Source organism: Protopterus annectens, chromosome 1.part1 (assembly GCF_019279795.1).
Source record: "Protopterus annectens isolate FY-2018-M chromosome 1.part1, PAN1.0, whole genome shotgun sequence".
Taxonomy (NCBI): Eukaryota; Metazoa; Chordata; order Ceratodontiformes; family Protopteridae; genus Protopterus; species Protopterus annectens.
In genome coordinates this window covers 638,511,922-638,532,821 of record NC_056726.1, presented here as the reverse complement: position 1 = coordinate 638,532,821, position 20,900 = coordinate 638,511,922, and the positions used below count along the sequence as shown (strand labels likewise).

At 36.3% G+C, this 20,900-nt stretch overlaps 1 protein-coding gene across 1 annotated transcript in view; it reads left to right on the top strand.

Moving 5' to 3' along the window:
- The window catches only part of ITGA1 (integrin subunit alpha 1), a 2,125,719-nt gene that overhangs the window by 1,593,336 nt on the left and 511,483 nt on the right, over nt 1-20,900 (top strand). The window contains exon 18 of the mRNA XM_044077325.1: nt 12,277-12,387. Coding sequence (XP_043933260.1) covers nt 12,277-12,387 — 111 coding nt within the window. The remainder of the gene's footprint in view (nt 1-12,276; nt 12,388-20,900) is intronic.

Genomic DNA, 20,900 nt, shown 5'->3' with positions numbered 1-20,900 from the left:
TTATAGATACAGAAGCCACGCAAAATCTGTAAGTTATCATATACATGATTAGAACTGATAGCTTTCCACTTTATCTACAAAGAATTAATAAGCCTTATGAGAGCCTTAAATTTCCTTATGATACAAGGACAGTAATCCACCCCTCATTCTTATGTATAATAGTGAACAGTTTGTCTTTGCTGTCACTGAAAAACAAAGTCACCATACTAAGTACTACTAAAGGATAATGACAGGACATAATGGAAAACCACTTCACTTGAAATGGATCCTTTTTAAAGCTGATCTTTTAGTGGAAAAGGGCAATGACCAAAAATTGAATGGTGGGGGCTTTGATGTTTTAAAGGACCCTTAGAGACTGATTGGACAGTGGTCACTGAGTTTGATGGTTACAACTTGCAGGGCTACATTCATTCTACTGATGTTTGCCATCAGTATCCCCCATAGCTGGATTATGGTCAAATAGGGACCTAGGCAGGGTAATGCACTACTCCCACCCCCCACCTCCCCAAAGCCATACTGGTATCTCATTACTTCGCTTTACAATGATTACTGGGATGGGACTTAATTTAAACTTTTTTTTTTCAAGTTTCAGCACAAACTCCAATGGCCATTTGCTAAACAAAACAGTCTTGCATTGAAAACAGATGTAGGATAAGTAATAGTAAGCTTCTCTTACCTGGAAACTCACATTCATTGAAAATGCAGCTGACCAATGGCAGATTGTGTACCTTGGGCCCTGGGCTGTTTGCAAACTACAGTCCCCCCACAAATATTTTAGGACTATGCATGAGTACGGGTTCTTTGATTCCTCTTCCTGATTGTTTTAAATAATATTTCTCATTTAATATAGTTCTCATTTAATACAGCAAGATCTGTTAAGAGTGTGTTTCATAGTTGTAGTCTTGAATAGTTTATTCCAGTAAGTAGTGAAGCAAAATGTATGAGCCAATATATTTAACCCTTTTGTTAACCAGGTTAGTCTCACTAGGCTAGCAGATGCTTTTCAGGACAGACCAGAGGTGATATTGATATTGCTGAAGGAAATTTGGTCAGGGCTTTGGGAAACTTCACCCGCTGTTTTCAACAGGTTCTGTGGGTTCTTTTACATCCACCTGAGTTACCACCAACTCAAGCAAATGAAACCTTGGTTTACCATCTCATCTGAAAGATGACACATTCAAGAGTACAATGTGCCCTTATGCTGCCCTGCAGTGTAGCACTCTAACTACCTGGTGTGGGAATAGAACCCACAGCCTTCTTCACCAAAGCAGAGTGCACTAGCTGCTGCACCATTAACACTGTTAATAGCAGTAATGACAAAAGTACCCATTTCACAACATTTCAGCCGTAAAAGGCCACTCAAGCTGTTGCCAATACAATCCATAAATATCCGTACTCAACAATTACTGCCATGTTGACTGTGTACACATCACATCTGAATGTGATAAAAATGGCCACAATAAAGTATTCCAGTTTGCTTTACAGAAATGCACAATTGTTCTGCAAAGATAGACTAATAACTTCTTAACTTCATCATCTCAGCGGGATCAGTCATTTTTTATCCAATCCCTCAACTCCAGCAATTATGTCTATGTTGTTGACTGCATCATTCTCAGATGTCTGTGTCAAACATGCAACAAACATAATAATGAAAGTGAAAACACAACCTTCTTATCTATCACTAACATTTTACCCTGCCATACTTGAATCTTACCCTTCTATACCAGAATAAATGCACCCATAACAACTTTCCCTCCTGTGCTAGAATTAATGCACCCCTCTTCACAATATGTTCTATATGGGATCAGGGTGCCATGTCAACTTTCACCATCTTTCTCTTTATTCAGTGCCACTCTCCTACCTTATTCAACACTCATGTTTAACTGCCATAGGTCCTGTCTCACACTGTCCAGTGACCTCTTTTCCAGACATACTCATTTCCTCTTGCCTTCTTCGTGTCTGTCTCAGATTTTCTTCACCAAATTTCCTTCTGCTTTTCTGCAAACATGCATAAAATTACCGTAATCTGTTCTTTTTGATGTTTTCTACAATTGAAGCTTCTTCGGATTCTGCTTTTATGTCCTCGTTTCTTTATCTGAACCACAGTGTGCATCCTACCACCCATTGCAGGCACTTCATCTCCATCACCTCTTGTTTCCTCAACTGCTCTGCATTTACTGTCCACGTTTCTGCACTATACAGTAGCACTGATTGCACCACTGTTTTGTGCTCCTTACATTTCAGTTTCTTTGGTGTTCTTCTGTCATACACTATGCCTGACATACAGTGCCAGTTGGGTGCAGCCCCTCTGATTCTAGCTTTGATCTGCTCATTCTGATTTCCCTTCTCCTCAAACACCCTGCCCAGATACTTGAAGCTGTAACCTGTTATACTATTTTCCCTTCTATCTCATTTCTCAACTTATTCTGATTTTCCCCCATTTGCTGTGATTACAGCTATCTTATCAGTATTCAGTTTCATCCAAAGTCCTTCAGTTGTGCATTCCATTCCCTGATCCTTTGCTGAAGCTCTTGCTTACAGTCTGCCTGTAATGACACACCATCTGCATGCAGCAGTTTTGTTGATCTGTCCCCTCTGACCTGTTTGCTAATGTAGTCCATCACCAGTATGAACAGCAGTGAGCTCAGTGCTGAACCCTGATGTACACCCACTCCCACTGGGAATCCCTCTGTGAGACGGAACACTATTTGTTCTTGAGTCATTGGGTCCTTGTACATAGATTACACTAATTCTACCAATGTTTCTGTGACTTCAAACCGTAACAGGACTGTCCAAATCAGATTTCTTGTGTCCTTCTCATATGCTTTCTCCAAGTCTAGGAGTGCCCATTTAGAATCTTTCCTCATTTCTAGCTTCTTCTCAGTTGTCTGTCTCACTGCAAACTGTGGGTCTGACTGTTGCAAGTCTTCTTTCTCTATCCTGATCTCAGTCTGAACTGCTCATCTCTCATATTACTTTCTAGTATTCTACATATTAAATTATCAATCACCCTCTCCAGAACTTTTTTTTTCATAGGTTTATAGGTCATATGTGTATACTGGGCTAATGACCAGTAGACCCCTTAAAAGTCTAGCTGTGCAACCCAAATGTGACCCACAAATTTGACTTAGATTTGATTTATAAGCGGTGGTTTACTGACTTCCTCTGTCTAGACAAGGTGTGAATAGCCGATTACCTCTCCATTGGTCCAAGCTGGGCTTAAATAGGAATAGGAAGGCAGGAACTATGCTTCACAGTCTTGCAATGTGACGAGTTTGATACCTCTGTACCTTTTGTTCTTGAACACATGCAATAGTATGCCTATACAGTCATCTGAGATATGCATTTCTCTCCATACTATGAGTACCCTCAGTTGCCATTTCTTCCCTCTCACCCAACATCTTTATCGTATCTGCTATGACCTCATCTGAGCTTGCTGCTTTCCCTGACTTCATTTTCCTTAGTGCTTTTCTTACTTCTTCTGTGGTAGGCTCCCCTTCTCTCATCATAGGCTGTGTCTGGGGCAACAGCTTCTGTGGGGTTTTCTGCATTCAGAAACTACTGGAAGTACTCCTTCCATCTGCCTTTAAATTGATGAGCAGGTTGCTGCTGGTATCCCTTATGAAGGGTCTGACTGTCTTCTTTATCTTTCTTTATCTTTCTTTCTTTGCCTTACAACCTGGTATAGTTTCTTTGTTCTGTCTACTGAGTCACTTTCCAGCAACAGGTAGAGTGCCCTGATGCCTTTTTCTTTGCTGTTACAACTCCTTTCGTAGCTTCTTTGTTAGTCAGCCAGTATACCTTCCTAGCCTGGTCTGTTTTTTATATCTCCCACTTTTTCCTGCACTCCTTCTTTCTTTTGATGACTTTTTGGACTTTGCATTCTACCACCAGTTTTTCTTATGTTTCTAGTTGCATATATGTTTCCTTAGTCCTCACACATGCTGTTTTGAGGAGCTTTCATTCTTCTTCAACTCCACCTATTTCTTCTACTTCTTGAGGTGCTAGAGCCCTGAATAATTCCTTCAACTGTTGTGCTTTCTCATCAGTCAACTTCCAGGTCTTCAGCCTTGTCTTTGTTGACCTTGGAGTCTTCTCTGACCATTGTTTGGAGCTGATTATGGCAACCAGTGGTTTATGCTCTGGGCCAAGTGCTTCACTGGGGATAACTTTGCAATCACTTATTATACCCCAATGCCATTCCTTACTGGATGAAGTCTACCTGTTTGTCACTGTTGTATGTCATCTTGTGACTGACTCTCTTTTTGAACCATGTTTTGGCTACTTTCAAGCCATTTGCCAGAGAGAAGTCTAGAATGGCATCCTCTTCTTTATTTATGTTGCCCTATTAACGTGGACCCAGGCAGTCTTCATATTCTGTTCTGCTTGTCCCTATATGTGTATTCAAGTCACCCATTATCAGTGCCAATTCTTGTTGTCCTGATTTATCTAGTAGGTCTTGCAGCTGTCTGAATGCACTATTTTCTTAATATCACAACCTTACTGTGGGGCATAGGCTGAGATTATGAATTTTTCCATATAATTATGTTGGTGTCTGATTGTTATGATTCTGTCACTAACTGATGACATCACTCACCGTCTTCTGAAGCCTCTCCTTCACCATAATTCCCACAACATTTCTAGACTGTCCTCCTCCTGAGTAGTAGATTCTGGATCTCAAGCCAAGTATGCTCTTCCATCTTGTCTCCTGGAAATATCAACCCACTTATCCCTGGCAAACAGCCACAGCCATGCCTATAATCAAGTGGTTAGCCCTGCCATGACATGTAATCTGTGAATCTTCATTATATCTGTTGAACTCTTTACAAACCTTTTTGTATTGAATTCATTTGAATCTTGTATTTCAAATGTAATGGGAAAACACTGAAAACTATTTTCTAAATAAAACAAAATGCTCTCACATTGAATACATACTTAGTATGAGAAAAAGTGAGCTTCTCTTCCCTTGAAACTCACATTTGGTGAAAATGTGTATGGCAAACTATTAAACTACAAGTGATGTGCTGTGATTCAAACTGAAATAGCATATAGGAAAGAAGTAATTAGCATCAATGTTAAGGATGCAGGAAGTTTAATGAGAAACGTGATGCATTTGCTAAGAGACTGTGACAGCCCATGGGACCCTTTTCAGGAGCAGCCCAGAAGTACTATGTGGTGGAGTAACTTGTCTGAGGTGCATAGAATAGAAATGAAGGCTGAACGAATCAATGTACTACAGGAAACAGCTCTTTAACAGCTCATAGCCTTAGTCATCTGCACTAAGGGCTAGACAACTTGCTGTAGCACAAGCTACAAAACTATGTAATCTCCTGACTACCAGACTGTACCAAAAAAAAAAAAAAAAAAAAATATATATATATATATATATATATATATATATATATATATATATATATACATATATATATATATATTATTAAAGGAGGCCTGACAGTTAATGTGGAGGATTAATTCTGTTTTCCTACAATAGTGAATGTTCAGGGCTTGACTCTGACCAAATCTCTTAAGCGAGCAATATCCCCTACATCACCAGATTCCACTTACATGCTGGCTAATGTTCCAGCAAAAAAAATAAATACAATCTCCCATGCAGATATCCTCATCTGTTCTTGAAATCAGATCTCCCACACCTTGCACATGTTTATTTCTGCAATCAGATCTCATACCATGCAGACATCTAGATGTGCTGATATCAAATCAGGTCCAAATGTCTAGTTTAAAGGGGTCAGTTTCTATTGTGGATGGCTTAGCCTTGTAACATTAAAGGGAACTTTTTTTGTTTTGTTTTAAAGCTGGACTGGAAACATTTATGCTGGGCCAGCATTCAGTCTCCAACAAACTCCATTAACATCAACCTCTACAATTTCTCTCAACTAATCAGTTCCATAACTCGCCCTGCTAAAAATCTCTCCAATGGAAGTATACTGGATTGGATCCTTGTCTCCCATCCGCACTATTTCTCCAACAGGGCACTCTTCCCGATCCCCTTAGTGACCACATACCCATCTTCACCCTCAATCTCCCATAACTATATTACTATCTTCAACCCAACAACCTTATTTACAGGCAATTAATTGGAATTGTTTAAAAACACTACCACTAGACATTGCAGTCTCCCACTTTAACTCAATATTTTTAAAATTATTAGACAAGGACAAAGAGAATAAAATGAAATCAGCACCCTGGCTTTCCAAAATACTCTTGCTATCATGAGACATAGAGATAAAGTCTGGGCACGCTTACCAGAAAACAAGACACCACTGCTCCTCAATGACTATAAAATGCTTTGAAATAAAGTAAAAACTCATCACTTCAGATCGACAAAACTACTTCTCTACACTCCAAAACCATAATAAATCAGAAATTCTGGAAAGGCATCTCTAGTCTCCTACACCCTAGTAAACCAGATCCCCAGACTCAAATGCTCCTGAATTAGTTTGGGCACTCAATTTAACTCCTTTTTATTGACTCTATTTCCAAATTGACTTCTTCATTCTCCAACACCACCACACTCTCTCTCTCCCACCCCCACTCACACTCTATCTCTGACTACTACTACTCCCCATTCCCCATCTACTAAATCCTCTACCTCCTCCTCTACACAAACTTCTTCCTCATCTCTACCTCCTGACTCCCCTATTCTCATTAAAAGCCATACCTACATCTACTATAAAGAAACTCCTTCAGAAATGTACAACGCTGAGCCATGTGTACCCGCTCCTGATAATATCCCTTCTTACTTTCTTAGTATAGCTGCAGAATCTCTATTAGCATCTTAATAAAAATCTGGAAACAGGCCTTTATCATACCTCTACACAAAGGTGGTAACAATAACAATATAACAAATTTCGCCCCATAGCTCTCCTGTCCCCTATCTCTAAGATCCTAGAAAAATGTGTCCAACTTCAACTCCTTCCATATCTCCTAGATAATCACCTTATAACTCCCACACAACATGGATTCAGACCAAACCATAGCACCATGACAGCCCTCCTCTCCTTCCTTGAAATTGTAAAAGATTCTGGCCAATTTGTTTCTACCCTACTTCTTGACCTCTCTAAAGCCTTTGATACTATATCACATAGCCTGCTTTTAGCTAAGCTCTCTGAACTTAATCTATCTCCCTCCTCCTTGAACTGGTTCTCTAGCTACCTATCTAACAGAAACCAAGCAGTAAAATGGAAGAAAGCCACCTCTTCATTTCTTAGGACTCCTACAGGAGTTCCACAAGGCTCCATACTGGGTCCCCTTCTCTTTAATATATTTATAAACAATTTCCACAAATCTATCCCACTCTCAAACATCATCCAATATGCAGATGATTCAACAATCATCTGTTCTGCCACTTCTATTGCTAAACTTCAAAACTAACTCAAGATGCCTTCTCTACCACTGAGCAATGGATGCTAAGTAACCATCTAGCTCTTAATGCTTCCAAGACCAAACTAATGATATTTACTCCTTCTAAAGTTACTCCTTTTGATATGAATACATTCTCAATCACTAGTCAAAACAACTCACCTCTAGAAATAGTGTCACAGACTTCCAAATTGACAACCAACTTAAATTTAACTCCCACCTACAACTAAATATCAAAAAAAACGATCAAAAACTAGGCATGCTTTACAGACAGAATCCCTACCTCACTCCTGCCACTAAAATCACTCTCTCTACTTCCTTCCTTATCCCCTCCCTTCTCTATGCTGCACCACTCCTAACTAATCTTCAATCCTCTTTAAAACAGCTTTCCTGCTGCTATAACAAAATCGAAAATTCGCTCACACTAGCCATAAGACCTCTACCCATCATTGTTCCCCCCTCCAGAAACTTCAATGGCTAGAACTTCCAAATCAACTAACCTACAGCCAACTAACTCTTCTGTCCATCCCTTTCATCAGCCTTTAAAATGCACCAACCCAATAGAGTATTAAGGTCAAACAATCAAAACCTACTAGAAGTGCATAAACCTACACATCCCCAGGCAAAACCTTCTATCCTTCAGCCTAGCTCGACACTGGAACTCCCTACCACCATCCATTCGCACCACCATTAACCACTCTACCTTCAAAAATCTCTTCACTCACATCTAACATCACAGTGGGAATGCTCTTGCTCCCACCCTACATAACTAACTCTGTCTTCTCACCTCCCCTGCGTCTACTCTACTCTTCCTATATAATTGTATAGAATGGACTAGACAAGCTTTTATGCAACATCCTTTAGTATGGCGTTGTGCCTTTCCACAGTGTGAATGATTCATTGTGTAATTGCTTTATTTGCTGTAATATTGTTGTATATCCTTATCAATCTGTATTAATTGTTGTATTTGGACTATTTTATTTTAAATATTTTCCTTTCTCATTTGTATAACTACCATTACTACTATATTGCTACTGTTTCATGTATATTTTAGGACTCCATTGAAAACAGGTTCTTTATGGCCCAATGGACTATCCTGGTAAACCAACTGCAATAAATAAATAACATAAATAAATAAATTACCAGACCCCTCAGCCAGTGCCAGGCCCTAGGTAGCTACCTAGGTTGCCTAGTGCTGGATCCAGCTATTGTTTTCCCTCTGTATCTGCTCTCACTGGGATACTTTCTCTATAGAGTTGCATTGCACTGTGAAGGACTTTTCATCTTTGTCATTACCTACCAGTGGGCTAGATAACCAAATGCAATAGAGGGGTTTATCTTCATCAGCTAATGTGTGATAATTTGTACTTTTTTATATAAGCATACTATGATAAATTTAGAAGTGACAGAAAATCCCTAAATTGCCATATTGTCATACAGATGATGAGAGATGATAGTTTTCCACTTTCTCCACACAAAATTCCAAAGTCTTAAGATGACCTGAAAGTTCATTATGAACCAAGGGCAATGACTCTTCTTACATGTAAAAGGAAATCATTTATCTTGGATATCATCCAGAAATCAAGGCAAAATATTAATGACAGCTAAAGGACAATGTAAGGAGACAATGGAAACTAATTCACTTGAACTGGATCCTTTTTTTAAAACTGATCCTTTAATGGAGTGAGAGCATACCTACCAACTTCCAGATTTTTGCAGAATGTCCAGATTTTTGGCTTATATTCTTGGTGTGTTCCTCATAAAATCTGTGGTTTTCTGGCAAATCACTGGGTTGATATGAGGATTAAAGTCACTAAATTGTGACATATATATTTGAATTTCAGACTTTAAATCCTTCAGAAAATGTATGTTAAAACAAACACTGTTACTCTAGCAACTTTCTAAGTTTATAAGGATGATATTTAAAATCTGTCCCTATTTTTGTGCCTTTGACCCCACATTTTGTTGGGCTTTATCCAGATTTCTAGCACTAAGAGGTTGAGAGGTATGGGGGGGATTGATCATAATTTGACTGGCAGGGCTTTGAGCTTTTAAATGATCTCTAGGGATTGACTGGACAGTGGCACTTGTTTTGATGTGTGATTTTTGAAAGATGTCAGATTCATTTTGAGAGCTGATAATCACATTAGTCTATAGTAGAACAGTTTCCTGTAAATAAATTAGGATGGCAGTTTGTTGACAACTTATGCATGATTGCATTCACACAGTAACACAGCCCAATAAGAAAACTTAGATTCAGATATCCTAGTAGGATAAAGATGAACATCTGTATGAAAGGCTTTCAGATAATAGGAAGGGAAAACATGTGAGAGATATATTGTAGGCATCATATGCCAGTCAGTTGGTATGGCATTGAAGAACTAAATAGGATACAGCTATGGGTTGGGAGGGTGGCCTAATGGTTAAGGTGTTTGCCCACACAAGGGAAGGTGCAGGGTTTCTCTCTCACAAGCTTGGCTTGGCTAAAAAAAAAATGGCAAGGGGCAGTTAGCTCAGTACTAACCTATGAACCTATGAACCTAAGCTGTGTTAGTGCTATACTCATCAAATGAAGATTTAACATCAGGCAATACTACCTGCAATTTCTTTTTCAACAAGAGGGGGTCCTCAGATTTTTTTATCATATGAGGAAAAAACACTGATATTTTAAGAAAGTGTAAACAAGTTACATGCTTTTGACCAAAATTCTGATAGTGCCAGAATATCCTGATAGTCTAAGCAAATCCAAGTGTTTAGTAACTTAGTTTATCCCGGTGCATCCTTGCTAGGTGTCATAATGACATATGTTGACGCCTTTCATCTTGGAGAAGCAGTACGATTGTTTCAGTGTTTGTTAGGCAACGGACTCAAAGCCTCAGCAGAGACTACCTTGTAGGTATATCCTGCTATAAGTGGATTATATATTTTTGTCCCCAAAAAGGTGTCCAACAGTTGTTTAAATGAGTGTAAACTTTCAGCAAGCCTTGTGACTGACAGTTTTATTCCATGCTATAGCAACTCTGGTTGTAAAGTAAGTTCTATTTAAATGAGTATTATTCTCAGCTTCTGTAAATAAAGTGTTGCTCCTAGTTATATGTGTGAGACATACACCTAATCCCCAAAAAGACATCATCATTTTTACACTTGTACGTAACTTAGTAGTTGTGCAGAAATCACCACAAAATCCTCTTGGATTCCCAAACTCCAAAATCTATTAACAAGAATGAGCTGTGATCCTGTGGAGGAAGCTCATTTCCACCATTGCTGTGTATTTATGTTTTTTGTCACAGCCCAAGGTTTATCATAGTTGAAGATGGAGTCCTGTAACTCAGCTCTCACTTCACTTCCAGTTTCTGCTACATCTTTCTGCTGTTTGGTCCTCTCTTCTCCTCTCTCCTCATTTGTGCATAAGTTCCTAAGATACTTAAACTCTTCCACTTGAGATAATTGCTCCCTACTCACTTTCGAAGACCAGTCTACTATTTTTTGTGACAGAATCATGACTTCTGATTTGGAAGTACTTATATTTATCACAACTACATCACTATTAACAGAGAACCAATCTGTAAACCAAACAAATGCAGTCTTCAATGTGTCCTATTTGGGATATGCATTATACCTTGGCTGTATCTTGATATCCCATCCATGAAAATTAGAAACAGGAGGGGTTGATGAGTCATACCTGGAAGGGAGTCCTGTGCCCACCCAGCATATCTTTAGTTTTATTCCACGATTGTAGACACAGTTGTTGCGTCATAAATATGGAGATCAAATGGCATGCAGTAGCAAATTGTGGACTATTTGCCATGTCAGCATCTGTTGCTTCTGTGGTACCAGTCATGTATGCCTTTTCTAGATCCACAGAGTGTATATAAATCATACCATTGAAATCTCATAACTCCCCCAGTAACAGTGCAGGGAAAAAGAGCTGGCCAATGTTCCATGACCAGGATGGAATGTGCATTCTCCTCCAGAAACAGAAGCTCATTGCTTAATGAAGTCCGAGGAGTGTGATTTTCCTGTAATTGGAATACTTTCACCTATTCCTCCTTTATGAAAATGGGGGCTACAACCAGAGTTTGCCAGTCCAATTTTAACATAATTGGAATACATCCATCTGTATGTAACATGAAAATGTAGAATACCAATGAAGTTTGCTAGTCCAGTTGTACTGTTCCTTTTTTCTACTCAAAACTGAAGAGGTACATTAGAAATACCACCCCAGCGATATCCAGTACTTTCAAAATTTGTGGCCAAATCTCACCCATTTCCACTGGCTTGCCACCTATGACTTGTTTAATAGGCACAGTGACAGTATTTACAGAAGTGGACCCAGTCACACCGATTGCTTTTGTCATTGCCTGCTTATCCTATAACACATTCATCTGGTTCAGGAATTCCTTATATCCCAGTGTCCTATAATTAAAGAATACCTATCCATGTGCAAAACTGTTTTATTTCTACTGTTTGCATAGAAATCTGGGTAACTTTGCACTCTACATACCTCCATCATTTTATTTTCTAAAATTGCAGACTGGATCTTCAGCTTTTTTTTAAACTCTTTCCTTCACCTCTAACATCCCATACTTTTTAAGTTAAAAATACAATAATGCTCTATAAAATAGCTCCATCCATGTCAGCAAACAGTTTTGCTGTGTCATCCAACATGCCTTGGTTTCACATTACTGTTAATGTGCAGATTTTAACATAGCACCCTACATCTGTCACACAGTAAAATATAATTTCCTTTGCACCACAATAAACATAAGGATAGATATGTGTATATGTCTTTTAAAACTGAAACCACTGTTTCTATTTTATTTATTTTTTGCTTTTTGTCTAATAACTTATTCTGCTGGGGAACTGGATTATAACAATGTTTTGGTTTACTTACAGGACCAGCCTGACTTCCGGGACTCTGTGAAGGTTTTGCTGGAGTTTGGTCTTTCTTCCCCTGAGACAGGACCTGTACTTGACAGTCAGCTGCCAACATCAATAACAGAGTCTGTAAGTCTGATTATTCATTCCATGCTTTAATGACTATTTCTTTATTTGAGAGAACCGCTAACAAGATTAGTTTCCATAGAACATTATTGTCCTGAGCAAAATTCATGTCAGTCCTTTTATTGTATGGTAGCTATACTGAGTACTGGCTGAATGTAGTACAGTTGCTTAAATCATTTACTAATTACACCAATACTTCCAACTTTGCATTCTTAAAGTAGCAGTTCATCCTTAGTTTGGCACCTATGTCTCTAATGGACACAGGCAGCCTATAAATGCTTGATCTCCCAGGACCCTGCTTGTAAATGTTTCATCTCCCAAGCCTCTGCTTGTTTTTGATATCATCATAAATTTTATTTTTGCTGCATTTGTACTTATACTCCCAAGATCATTTATGTTGCTCAGTAACTGGTAGAAAAAGATATCTGTTGTCTTGTAAAGATCTACCGAGCATTTATACATTATTTGAGTGGTTGGATTTGCAAAGTGGATTTGATTTTTTTTTTGGTTTTATTAACATGATTATTAGATGTGTCTTCTACAAAATCATAAAAAGATTTAAACAAATCTCTCACTTGTTTTCCTTTTCTTTGTTCTAATTGTTTTAATCAGTGAGGCATTATAACAACCTATATGATGAAAATAATGTGGAATAACAATCTGGTTTCATTGGTTAATTTTATAAGTAAATAATGTGCAGTCTATAGGTTCATGGGTAAGTACTAGGCAATTGGTCTTCAAACCATTTTGAGCCCAACCAAAAAAAAAAAAATGCTCAAAATTTCCTAGTAACCTCAAGGAAGGCAAGATAAGATCGACCAGGAGAGAATTTGAGCCTGCCCATCCAATTATCTAAGTATACGTTGAAGGTAGCAAGACTGCTACTCTGCTTGTCGTGTAGTGGAAGGTTGCTCCAGAGGTGAGGGATATGTTAGAATATGAATCTATTATACCAACATGCCTTATTTATCTGTACACTAAGGTTTGGTTCTTTTAACTGGGTGCTTGATGTACCCTTAGTTCTGTGAAGGAATAGGAGATCAAATCAGGTTGGATCTTTCATGGCACAAAACTCTAGATATGCATCTTCATGAAGGAGTCTGTAAGAGACTGAGTAAGGAGAAAGGGCTGCCAGTCTCTTCTGATAACTAAGATTTTTGAGGCCCCTGATTTTTTTTTTAACTATGAATCTTGGAGGTCATTCATTATGTCTCCAATTTGTTTAGTTTTGTCATGTGGGTATGAGTGTTTTCAGGCACCTCAGTCTCCTTCCACCTCCCATAATGTGGTAGATTATTAGTTGCTTTACACTGCTGCTCAGTTCTTGGCTTGTAAAGAGGTCTATCATGGACTACTTCAGTTACTAGACATGAAAATATATATATATTACATTTCAGTAAATGTAGCAGTGCAAGAAAGTCTGAACCCAATATAATGAGGACTGTGGCAGAACAATAGACTATGACTATAATTTTGAATATGATCATTTACATCTTATTGTGTTGATGTCTACATTACTCATCAATCAGCTGCATAATGTGTGTGTGCATATCACATGACTTCCCTACGTGTATCTCTCAGAAGGTTGTCGGCCAACACAGAAATTTGTAATAGTATAGGAAGTATTAGTCAGCTGTCTGGAAACAGAAAGCAATTATAATTCTGATACCAACAATCAATATGCTGGAGATTATTCCAAGATGGTCGCTGACTAGAGTGCCTCATATTCCCAGTTCTCCTTACTTTCCAACTAATTGTCGTTTTTTTAAACGCTGAAATAATAGACTTTGCCTGAAGATTTTTATATAGAAAGACTAAGGAACATTCACTCTTTAATTCTACAGCTTCGAAATAGAAAAAATATTAATTTTTTTTTTTCAAAATACTTAAAAGTTCTTTTTATGGTCCTGGATGCATTTGGCCACGCGCGCACAGAAGGTGTGAATTTGGGCCGCTTATCCTACTGCTAATTTTGTTTCCTGGCATGGCTGCTTCTTCAGATAACATGGAAACTCAAACTACAAAAGCTAAAATCTCAACCATACTGTCACCTGAAAAATACTCTGGATCTAAACGTTTAAGGACTTCTAAACAGTTTTCTGAAACTACTAAGTCAAACACTAAAGAAAAAAGTGATTCCAGTTTTCACCTTGAAGACTTGAAATTAGCGCTCCAACCTTTACAAACTGCCATAAATGGCTTTTCAGACAAACTTAATGATTTTGGTACAACTCTTAAGCACATTACAGATAGAATTGAGAAACTGGAAAATAAAAGCCAAGCGCTAGAAATGAGAATTGACACTATAGACTCTGCTGTTAAAGATAAAGATTCCCTTCTTTCGGAGCTACAAGACAAGGTAGTTGATTTGGAAGCTAGAAGCCGGCGAAACAATGTCATTATAAGAGGACTTCCTGAATCATAGAAAATCAAACTCTTTTGTCTGTAACTAAACAAATTTTTATGGCTTTATTAAGCCAAGAGTCAAACTCAAACTCTGAATCCTTAACAGTTGAAAGAGCCCACAGAGCTTTACGAGCCCGTCAAACATCTATGATACCAAGGATTATATACACCAAACTTTTAAACTATTAAGACACACAAAGGATTTTGTCTGCAGCAAAAAGTAAAAAAACAGTTTATTTGGAACAACCATAAATTGTCTTTTTCACACGATTTACCTCCTCAGATAAAACTATGTAGGCAAAAGCTATCACCCTTCTGCGCTAATCTGATAAAGCGGGGTATTAAATTCCAAATGCGATACCCAAACACTTTAACATTTACATTTAAAGAGATTAGATATTCAGCGAAAGACGTCACGGAAGCTAAAAATATCTTTATAAAAATATTTAATGAAGTTCCTACTTTAGATACTTAGATGTCATCTGATATTGCTATTGATGTTATACGCAACTGTATCTATTAAATGGTAGGTTATATTTGCTTTGCTTATACCTACCTGACTCTGCGACAGGTCAACGGGGTTTCTAGATTCACACAAAGTTTACTGATTGAATAGAGAGATATATACTAGTTATTGTCATATTGTCATTGTTTTCTTTTTTATTTTTGCTTTATTTAAAAATAATTTGGCTGTTTCTCAGAACCCCTCATTTGAAAAGAACTGTTATCTTGAGAAACAGATGGTATAGGTCATTTTAGAGAGACGGCACGCTGAAGTTATTTCCTGGCAAAAAGAGTGCTTTCCCATAACTGGTTTAGTTGAGGGCTTGTAAGGTATTATAAATACATAAACATATCTGATTTTGTAAATAAGGCTCTCATATAGCTTTCTTGAGCCTTGGTTTGTTATTATCAAGGCTTAAGGATGAATCAAAGCACTTTGAAGAGACAGTCTACAATCAACAGCGTTGGAGACGACGTGATTCATCCGGATTATGGTTCCCCTATGGTTCCGGTGCTCGTAAATCAAGCGTTAACATTTTGCTTAGATGTCTTGGTGTGAGAGATGCGAAATGATGCTCTCCGGATACAATTGAATTTTGAAAAAAGTGCCCTTCACGAAAGTAACTGTTCTTTTTTATTAATACATTAATGTATATATTTATTATCGAGTGTGGGTTTCATTGTTGACAGTCAATTACTTATTGATTTATTTAAACATGATGGTTTCGTTTGTGCTCGTGTAGCGCTTTAAACTTATGAAATAACATCATTTTTTCTCTATGTATACTAAATCTCTACCTAATATTCAGTTGATAATTTTAAATTGGGATAGAAAATAAATCCATGTTATTTAGTTAGGCTAATATTGTAATGGCTGTATCATCCTTATTATTTAATGCAGTTAGGATATCATCTGTTAATAATATGCAGGTCTGGGAATACAGATGAATGTTAATGATTTTTATACTTGTTTTCTTACATGTTATTAGTTCAATGTTAGTTATAGGAGGCTGGGAAAATATGTGAGATGGGGTTTAATCTGGTCGGGCATCTTGTAATATGTATTCTTGTATATATGTACAGGTTGTTTTTTCAGTTGTTAGTTCTTATTAGGACTTCGCTTAGTTCTATTTCATGCCTTTATAATATTATGGTAACCAAATCTTTTGTTTTCTACATAATATGTCACATTTGTGTACCTTCAATGGCTAGAATGAGGTGGTTAGGCACTGGGGGGGTATTGGGGGTTTACTTTGTGACAATACTGTCTGGATTTTTTAACCTAATCTTTGCACAAGCCAATTTTTATAGCATGACCAAGATTTATATCACACATAATTTGTTAATATTACATGATGCTCATTCATTTGCAATGTCAGGATGCATTAAGGATGAGTTGGTTGAACATTGATTCTTGGAATGTGAGGGGTATAAATAATAAAGCTAAGAAATCCCTTTTATATCATTTAATTTTAAAATCTCAAGCTATTATTTGTTTTCTACAAGAAACATACATGCCCAGAATGGATTGGTTTAAAGAGAATAATAAAAAGTGGATTAGAAAAATAATAGCATCCGGTGATTCATCTAATTCAAAGGGAGTTGCTATTATAATAAAACAGAACTTTCAAGGAGCCATTATTGAAGAAAACTATGACGTGAATGGTAGATGGTGCTATTTTACCACTAACATACATTATTTAGACAAACCACTTTTAATTTTAAATTTGTATAGTCCCTGTAATCAACAACATATGTTTATACTCCAGATATTTAACATTATTGCATCATTCAAAGATCATTATGTTTTAGTGGGCGGTGATTGGAATACTGTTATAAACCCTGTTTTAGACCGTACTAGTAGCTCACCTTCCTATAATTATCAAGCATCAGTGGTCCTTGAGGAACTTATGTTAGATTTTAATCTTATAGACCCTTTACAGTATACTCAATATTCTAAAAAAGAAGATAAATTTACTTATTACTCAAAATGTTATAAAACTTGGTCAAGACTTGATTTTTTTCTTTTATCATCCTCTATGGCCCACTTGATATTAGATATGATTATTGAGCTAAGATTTTTTTCAGACCATTCAAGAATTCTATTGAAATTACGCTTGGACATATACCCTCCAATAATATCAAGGGGCAAGTCATTGACATTTAACAACAATTTGCTCTCTAATAGTGAAACTAAAATTTTATGTACACAAATAATTCAGGAAATGGAAGTTAATTTGGATTCTACAAATATACCCTGCGATATTCAGTGGGCTGCATGTAAAGCAAGGTTAAGGGGTTTGTTAATCAGTAAGGCCTCATATCTTAAAAAGTTTTATAGAGATAGAGATCTTTCTCTTAAAAATAACATTGTATCTCTTGAAGACAAATATAGAATGAATCCCAATCCCGAGAATTACAAACAATTACTTGATGCCCAAAAAGAATTGCTTTCTTTACATCAACATAACCTCTCTATTTTAGAACAAAGACTTCTGGCTACCTATTCTGAATGGGCTCAGGTGCCCTCTAAAGTGTTAGCAAGGATTCTTAAAAATAATTTTTCCAGGCCCCGGATATCACCCATACACTATAACAACCAGATTTATAATTCTGATGAGGATATTATGCAAATATTTACTTCCTTATATACGAGTCTATACTCTAAAACTTCTAAATCTAAGATTAAAGACCATATTGATGATTTTTTAGGTTCTATCATATTCCCTAAGTTAAATGAAGAACAATAGAAAATTCTCTCAGCCCCCTTAACTATTCAAGAAATTTGTGATTCTATTGGCAGGTTAAAAAATGGTAAAGCACCTGGTCCTGACGGATATACCACCGAATTCTTTAAAACTTTCAAAATGTCCCTAGCCCCTTTTCTTCTTAAAACATATAATTATATAAAAACGAATGACATTTCTGATTTACACTGGAACACTTCCAAGACTATCTTAATTCCGAAAAATAATAAAGAAAAAACAGATCCACATAATTACAGGCCCATCTCTTTAATTAATTTAGACATCAAAATTTTAGCTTCTATTCTGGCTAATAGATTGAAAAAAGTTATGCCAGTTATAATTTCCTCTGACCGATCTGTTTTTTTGTCTAGTAAACATGCTTGGGATAATACTTTAATGTTAGAATCCATCATTCACCTTACTAAGAGTAATAATACTCCTATGTATGCATTGATATTGGATGCATCGAAAGCTTTTGATAGAGTGAATTGGGAATTTTTATTTCAAACAATGGTGTACTTTAATTTACCTGTTACTTTTATAAACCTAATTAAAACCCTATATAAAGATTTGTATACTCTATTGCATATTAATGGAATTACTTCTAATCCTATTAAAATTACAAATGGTACTAGGCAAGGGTGCCCGCTTTCTCCCTTTCTCTTTAATCTATACATAGAGCCTTTATTACTTCATTTAGCACAAAAATCATTCCATAGGATTCCTAGAGTCTTAAATACTAATCTTTTACTGTCAGCATTTGCTGATGACTTAGTTATTTACTTCCAAACACCTATTACTGATCTTGAAAAATTGACTAAATCTCTGGCGAATTTCTCACTTGCTTCTGACTATCTTATTAATTCACGCAAAACACATATTTTCCCTTTAAATCCCCGTGTTCATAAAATTTACTTATTTCAAGAAGCAACTTTTAAAATCACATATGATGTTAGATATTTGGGTATTCATATGAATCACAATGGTTTATCAGCATTTCAAAACAATTTATCTAAGGTTTGGGTGTCAATTGTATTGGATTTACGTAGATGGGAAATCTTGAACTTGTCATTACTATCTAAAGCTGCAATAATCAAAATGAATATTCTTCCCAAATTTCTTTTTCAATTTAATTCTTCTGACCAAATTATTCCAAAAGTTTTTTTTTTTGATAAGGTTAACATAGAACTAGCTAAATTTCTATGGTATCCTAAATCTGTAAGAATTTCATACGTCAAGTTGTCAGCACCCAAGACTAGAGGAGGGTTGGGATTGCCTATCTTTTATTTGTATTATTTAATTATTTCTGCAAACAAAATCTTAAATATCTCGAGAATGAATACTTCGAGACAGGTACATTATCCTAAATGGGTGTATTTGTGGCATCAGTACATTACTACAAAAAATATTAATCCTGAAATTATCCCTTTCCTACCTATTGATGTTGTGAATTCTCTAAAAAATTAATTTTTTTTAAAACAGAAAGCTAGAGCCTTTCAAGAATTATTAAGTCTTGTTGGATTGAATACTTTCTCTTATTTATTACAGCCATTTCACTTAAACCCTAACTTTAAGTTAGATAACGTGCAATTTGATCTTACAAAATTTCCTCAAATCAAAAATCTCAGAGTCTGGGATCTTATTAAACATAAAGATAAATCTTTATCTGACTTGAGAAAGATATTTAAGGTGAACTGCACTTATACTACTACCCTACGTCAACTGAGAGATTTAACTTTAGGCAAACTACAACACTTTGAACCAAGGGAGCGGGATTTAAAGAATTTAAATACAATAATTCAAACCCTTTTACTTCCTGAAAAAATGCTATCCAAATCATACAACCTGTTAAATAAAACAGTACAAGATTCCACTTGTCTTTTTTCTAAATACTGGGACAAACATAACCCACATATAACATTAGATCAGAAAATTTCTGCTTTCAAGATCTCTCTTGATTACTCTCCTTTTAAGAAGTTGTTTTATACTCAATTGATGATCAACAATAATGCTTACCACACACCTTCCAAATTGAACAAATTTAACGCTAATAAGTCTTCTTCATGCCCTTGTTGCACATTCCCAAATGCAGACCTACTACATATTTTGTGGTATTGTCAACACACTCACAAACTTTGGACTTCTTTGAGAGTGAGGCTACAGAGAATGGGATATCACAAATCTACCCTTTCATGGGAATTAGCTATTTTACATATACCTGTCATGCATTTACCTAGACTTGACTTACATGTTATCATATATATTTGTTCATTGATAAAGTTTTATATTTCAAAAAACTGGCTTGACCGCACTAGACTAAATTGGTTAGGCTTTAGATCTCTGGCTCACTCGTACATTGCTGCACATAAAATCTTGACATTGTCTCCTAAAAAAATGATATTTAACAATAAAGCAATTGATAAGGTACTATTTATCATTAATAGTGACTATTAGTATTGTTACATTTATGTGTGAGAATTCTTGGGTTTCATTATCTTTGAATTTTCTCTTTATTATCTAATATTTTTAAATTATTTTAATACATGTTAGTTATATAATTCTTTGTTATCATTTTGTATATATTTTGTACATAGTTAGGTTGGTTTTAACCAATGGGAGTGTACCAGAATTTCCTTTTCAATGTGTGTAATCTTTTAACAACTCCTTAATGTACAAATGTATAAGCTGTTGGTTTTCATTATTTTTGAAATAATGTTTTGTTATAATATTTCAATAAAAAGATTTTTGAGAAAAAAAGAAAAACAATCAATACGCTGGAGGAACAACAAGAATTAAGCAGCTGTAATCATTATTTTCTTCTTTAGGAATCGGGTTGGGGATTTTACACTACCTGCCATT